This window comes from Myripristis murdjan, chromosome 21 (genome assembly GCF_902150065.1).
Source record: "Myripristis murdjan chromosome 21, fMyrMur1.1, whole genome shotgun sequence".
Classification (NCBI taxonomy): Eukaryota; Metazoa; Chordata; class Actinopteri; order Holocentriformes; family Holocentridae; genus Myripristis; species Myripristis murdjan.
Genome location: NC_044000.1, coordinates 25202499 through 25209020, shown reverse-complemented (window position 1 = coordinate 25209020; position 6522 = coordinate 25202499). Strand labels below are relative to the sequence as shown.

General features: G+C 46.2%; 1 protein-coding gene across 1 annotated transcript in view; it reads left to right on the top strand.

Moving 5' to 3' along the window:
- Positions 1-6183, top strand: part of abcb6b (ATP binding cassette subfamily B member 6 (LAN blood group) b) — a 29926-nt gene extending 23743 nt beyond the window's left edge. Inside the window, exons 16-19 of the mRNA XM_030081331.1 lie at positions 1456-1568; positions 1656-1750; positions 3482-3550; positions 6038-6183. Coding sequence (XP_029937191.1) covers positions 1456-1568; positions 1656-1750; positions 3482-3550; positions 6038-6125 — 365 coding nt within the window. The 3' untranslated portion in view covers positions 6126-6183. The remainder of the gene's footprint in view (positions 1-1455; positions 1569-1655; positions 1751-3481; positions 3551-6037) is intronic.
- The last annotated feature ends 339 nt before the right edge of the window (positions 6184-6522 follow it).

Genomic DNA, 6522 nt, shown 5'->3' with positions numbered 1-6522 from the left:
ACGATGATGATGATGATGAGGATGATGATGGTGATGATGATGATGATGATGGTGATGATGGTGATGATGATGATGATGATGATGATGATGTTGATGATGATGATGATGATGTGTATGCACCCAAGGATAAAGGCGGACTCGCTCTGCCTGATGTCAGATTGTACAGTTTGTCTTTTGAAACGGCTTAGATAGCAAAACATTGGAACGGAACGGTGTCTGGTTTAAAACAGGCCACCATAGAAGAGTCTCTTGCCACACCTTTTCACCCTTTACAGGTATTATCCCAATCTAATGATAAACTGAAGGAGACAAACCCTATTATTAAACACTCTAGGGAGGTCTGGGCAAAATTACAGACAGCAATATGCCTCACTATGGCTCAACCCAGAAATAAAAATAGGAAAACAAACAGTGTTCTGGAGGAGATGTTAGAGAGTGGAATTCATACAATTGGTGATCTCTATAAAGATGGTATCTTTAAATCCTTTGCTGAGTTAGCTCAAGAATATAACCTGCGAGAGAAAGGCGACTTTTGGAAGTACTTGCAGATCAGAAACTGTATTATTAAAAAATTACTGCCCGACAAAGCAGAAAACCCAGTAGTTGATTTTTTACAGAACCCATGTAGCCACAAAGCATCAGCATTCTACAATAACTTAATTTACCTGACCAGCAGTACATGTGAAAATCTGAGAATAATTTGGCAGAGAGATCTTGAATATGAAATTGATAAGGACACCTGGGAACAGATCCTGGCTGATAATGGTAAATATATCAAGGAATTTAGAGGCAAATTTATTCAATATAAAATTCTACATCGCTTTTACTGGACACCATGTAGACTTTTTAGGATAGGGCTAATAGACAGTAATCTGTGCTGGAAATGTAAAAAGGAAACAGGCACCTTTTTGCACCTTATATGGGAATGTGCTATGGTCAGACCCTTCTGGTATAAAATACTGACATACCTAGAGAAATGGGCAAGAATTAGTCTGCCAGCTTCCCCTCGTCTATGTCTTCTAGGTGACAGAACAGTTATACCTAAATTGACAAAAGACACACACTCAGTGCTGATGGTGGGCATAGCCTCAGCTGCCAGAATTATATTGAGACGATGGAAATCGCCCAGCAGGCCTGTGGTCCTAGGAAGTTGGGATTACTTTACAGAATATCTGACATCTAACTAGGGCCCAAGTCCAAATCTCTGTGTCTAAATCCATGTTTCTATGCCATGTCTTATGTAATGTATGCCTGTCAAGATTATATTTTGTACTCTCTAACCAGGGACCATACATATTATGTTATTGTCTGACCTTACACCTTTTTTTTCATTATAATGTGCCATGAGCTATGTACCACAGTTTGCAAATAAAAACTTTAATTATAAAAAAAAAAAAAAAAAGATGATGGTGGTGATGATGATGATGGTGGTGATGAAGGCACTGTGTCTCCCAGGTTATGAGACGCAGGTGGGCGAGCGAGGTCTGAAGCTGAGCGGGGGGGAGAAGCAGCGGGTGGCGATCGCCCGGACTATCCTGAAGGAGCCGCGCATCATCCTGCTGGACGAGGTGAGCTTTGATTCGCCGATACACCGATGATGTCACTCTTTTTCTACATGATCGCACCGCGGTAACGAGCTGCCATCGCTCTCCCAGGCCACTTCCTGTTTGGACACCCAGACGGAGAGGAACATCCAGGCCTCCCTCGCCAACGTCTGCAGGAACAGGACCACGATCGTAGTCGCACACAGGTAAAATTTGACCCCAAATATTAATATTATTATATAATACATACTATTATATTGTGATAATTGATCGATCTGCACTCTGTAACTCAGAGTCAGGTGGACAGGTGGACAGGTGATGTCATGGCTTCACGATTATAATTTTGATCATGAATAATTGTTTGGGTAATTTCTCCAATAAAGACCAGCCGCCGCTGTGCGATGTTGCCTCTTGGGGTTTTTGTGGCTGTGACAAAATAATCAACACAAAACCGAACAGAGAAAATGGTCATTAGCTGCAGCGCCACCATCAGGCCGTCTCACTGAGGACTGAGGGATTACAGCAGATATACCAGCTCCAAAATTAAATTTCACATGTGAATAGAAGAGACAAGGTAAAGAGAGACGCGGTGACAGCAAGGCATGATGGGATTACAGCCACACAAAGAGCAGCAGTGGGATTAACGTGAAAAGCTGATTGGAGGAAAAGAGATGAAGGAGAAACAGACAAAAGAAGAAAACACAGAAACAGATGCCAGCTGATCAGGGACACACACACACACACTACAACCCAGAACCATGCAGAACCGTGTGTTCTGTCCTTGCAGAACGTCGGTGTTTTTATTTTCGGTTCCTTCTGTCTTTGTTTTCCTGATCAAAGCGTCTATTGATCTGCGATAAGTCGATCCGCCTGATCCTCAAGCAGCAGCAACATATGGACTGTGTTCATTACACTGATCACACATGTTGTCTTGGTCTGTGTGCATTACTCATGCACACACACACACACACACACACACACACACACACACACACACACACACACATGGGACAGCTGATATCAAACAGCTTTGAAACCTGAGCAGATTCTTCTGTTTTCTCTCAGAAACATGAGACTTGAGGCAAAGAGCAACTTAACAGGAAATGACTTCAAAAAGGGAAAATAATAACAATAATAATCATCATCATCATCATCATTATCATCATTGAAAATCAAAAAAATCAAAGCAAGCAAATGACCTGAAATCAAGAAAAAAAAAGTTCTGAAAATGAAAAAAAATTCTCCTGACAATTATCCAATAAAAGAAGAAGAAAAAGAAGAGAAAAGAAAATATTTTTCCTTTAAAATAATTTTAAATATAATCAAAATAATTATAACTATTGTTGGCTGGACATTTTTCCAGAGTTTTCCTTTGTCTGTAACTTTTACTAATTTCTTGTATATTTCTGGCTGCTCGTCGCCTTCCGTCCCGTGCGTCTGACAGAGCTGAAGCCGCTCGGGGCGCAGGGGGTTCAACCTGAGGGCCGCGCAGCGGGACGGGCCGGTGCTGAGGTAGTTAATGTGAGCTGATGGAGACACGCAGCCGTCCCGCCTCCTGTCAGGTCCACGGCCAGCGGACCTGACAGGAGGCAGACGGACTCGCCGGGTCGGATCTGTCCACCTGTGACCGAGGTTCCCATCAAATATTGAAGCGGGACGTCCCAAGAGAGCACTCAGATGCCGTCAGGACTTAAAGCTGCAGACCAGACACGTTCATGTTCTGGTCCCCCGAGCGGGCCCTCAGTGGCCCCGAAGGGCCCCGGACCCTCAGTTTGAACCGCCCTCAGATCGCTGAGCGAAGCTTTAATCCCAGCAGACATGAATATTTCACTGCAGTAATATTCAGACAGGTTCACACAGAGTTCTCAGTGTGTGTGTGTGTGTGTGTGTGTGCATGTGTGCATGTGTGTGTGTGCATGTGTGTGTGTCTGTTGCAGGTTGTCGACTGTGGTGTCAGCTGATCAGATCCTGGTTCTGCAGGATGGACACATCGCAGAGAGAGGCAGGTGAGACAGACAGGCACACAGGCACACAGACAGTTTGTCTCTGTGTCATGCAGCGACGCGGAGTGTGGAGTCAGTAGATCCTATGAGATCATATCACCGAGCCAAAGGCTGGAGATGTGTCAGTGAAGAAGAATAACCAATGGGCCGCAGAGCAGCGTGTCTCAAGGGCCGGCCCGGTGGTTAGTAAACAAACTCTTGCAATGACTTTATTTGCCAAAATCATTATGCAGGCGGTACCAAACTACGCAAAAGGGGTTGTTTAGCAATGTGATTGGGCCAGCCCAGTGTCAATCAGGCCGCTGATCTACTGGCTGTATGGGCCGGTCAGCTATTTAAATAAGAATAATAAAAGTGTCGGGGGACTGTCGGCCCACATAGCACATCGGCCCGATGGCCAGTCCACCCCTGGTCAGGACAAGTCTCAGTGTCTCAGCAGTGACAGTGATGGATGCAGGTGTGAACAGGTACTGTAGTCCAGACACCAATTAAGATCAATCTCATAGAATATAATCTAACAGAATATAAACTAACAGAAAATAACCCAACGCCAAACAAACCCATCCTGGCAGGGAGGAGAGAGAGCAGCACCAGTGGAAACCTGTGCAGGTGAGGCTCATCCAGCAGGGCCACCTGGGCCACGCCCCCCTGCAGGCCTCCTACACAGGAAGAACAAAGAAAACCAACACAGGGGGGCGGGGTCATCACACTACCCTGGGGTGTAAACACACTGAGCGGCGACACACTCCGTCCCCCTGATTTAAATGTTTTCACACGTCAACAAACCGTTTATCAATAAAGATTTAACACATATTCAAAATGTGAGTTTGTGGTTAAAGCAGCTGCCTTATAATGTTCTGCTTCTGCAGCAAACAAAGTCCTCAACATTCAGAAACCACACAGCTGACAATTGGCTGTGGAAAGCAAAATGTTTCCCCGGGGACTATTTTCCCTGGCGGAGGAGGAGGAGGAGGAGGAGGGAGCGTTTCGGTTTGAAAAAGTCCTGAAAACACAACAGTCAGTGTGTTTACATGGTCTTTGGTATCCCAGTTTTGAGCTTATCCGGGATATGATGTTTACATGGAGCACAGAGAAACCCGGTTATTCATATCCCAGTATACATGATAAACACCAGTAACCCGTTTTCTGATCACTGCATCCTCTCTGTGCAGGTGTGTGTCACGTCTTTTACGTCTTTTGTTTACAACAGATTGAGCGGGAAGTGTGAAATATTTATTATATTTAGAAGTAAGACAAACATGAGACCTCTGTGGCTTCTGGCGGGCCTGCGCACACGGCGGGCAGCCATCAGAGAGCTGGATAAGGTGTATAGACGCTCCAGTGTCCCAGCTTCTATCGGAGTCCAGGTGGCAAAACCGGGTTTCTAGAAACCAGGATAAGGTCATAACCCGGTTTCTGAATTCAGGATATGGTGTTTACGTGCACAAACACAAAAACCTGATACTTAAAAAAACCCAATCAAAACCGGGATACTGAAGACCATGAAAACCCAACAGTGCTGCTGCTTTTAGGAAAACTCATGTGGAGGACTTTATCCCGCTGATGGAAAACTGGAGTGAAGAAAGTGTGAAGGCTCTGGAGTTCTGGAGAACCTGCAGGAGAACCGAGACGTTCCACTGCCTGTTCCCAGAGTTTTCACTTTCCTCTCGTTCTCTCTCCACCTCCCCCATTCTTTTCCTCCATCCATTTTCCTGTCTGTCTGTCTCTCTGCTTGTCTGCCTGCCTGTCTCTCTCCTTGTCTGCCTGCCTGTCTCTCTCCCTACCTGTCTCTCTCCTTGTCTGTCTCTCTCCTTGTCTCCCTGCCTGTCTCTCTCTCCCTGCCTCCCCGGCTGCCTGTCTGTCTCTCTGCCAGACGTGCTGCTCTTATTAATTCATGGTGGCCGTGGCTCTGGTCTGCTGGAGGGTTTTAGAAGCAGCTCTTTGGTTTTTAAAGCGGCTTCAGTGTCACTAAATATCACGTCTGCTCTTCCTCCTCTCCTCCTCCTCCTCACTTCTCCTCCTGCACCTTTTACTGCCGTGCTGCCTTCATGTGCTGCTGGGAAAATCTGACAGCAGACTTCTGAGTTGTTATAAACATCGCTGCGTTCAGGTGCTGTTTGGTGTTGTGTTCACGTGCAGGTATTTCGTCTATTGTCTCATTCCTCCTGTGCTCCTGTTCTTTTCTTCTTATCTTTTCACCTCTTCTTTCACTTCTCCATCCTTTTCCTTTACATCTCTTCTTGTCATCCATCTTGTCCTTCAAAAAAAAGGCCAGATGCTGTTTGCATGACAGCTGTGTTTGTTGTTTTTGTCTGGATTTCTAACAGAAGTGATTTCAAAATGAAGCTAAACTTTTTCTTTCTCCCTGCCTGCCTGTCTGTCTCTCTCTCTCTCTCTCTCCGTCTGTCTGTCTCTCTCTCTGCCTGCCTGTCTCTCTCTCTCTGACTGCCTACCTGTCTGTCTGCCTCTTTTTGCCTGTCTGTCTCTCAGACATGATGAGCTGCTGCAGCGGGCCGGTCTGTATGCTGCCATGTGGTCCAGACAGCAGAAGACCCGGCAGGCGGAGTCGGAGGACTGAACCGGACCGGGACCGGGACCGGGACCGGGACGCCGTCAGCTGCCTCCGGTGGCGCCACCTGGAGGCCGTTTTAACGTTTTGTTTGGTTACTTTCTGGTTTCCTGTTAATTTAATCTGTTTGGAAAGAAATCAGTTGAACTTGTTGATGTGAAAACTGATGATGCTCATAAAACCTGGACTGGATCCGGAGAAGTCTGGATCCGTGAAACAGGACAGACGCTCGTGCTGCCGTTTACCTCACGACCAGTGTTGACCTTTGACCTGGAAATCACATCATTTAGATCCAGATTCAGATAAATGTGGTGAAGTAGTGAAAATGAATTGCGGGACCTGACCCAAGGAGGCGGGGCCTGATCCGGGGAGGCGGGGCCTGACCCAGGGAGGTGGGGCCTGACCC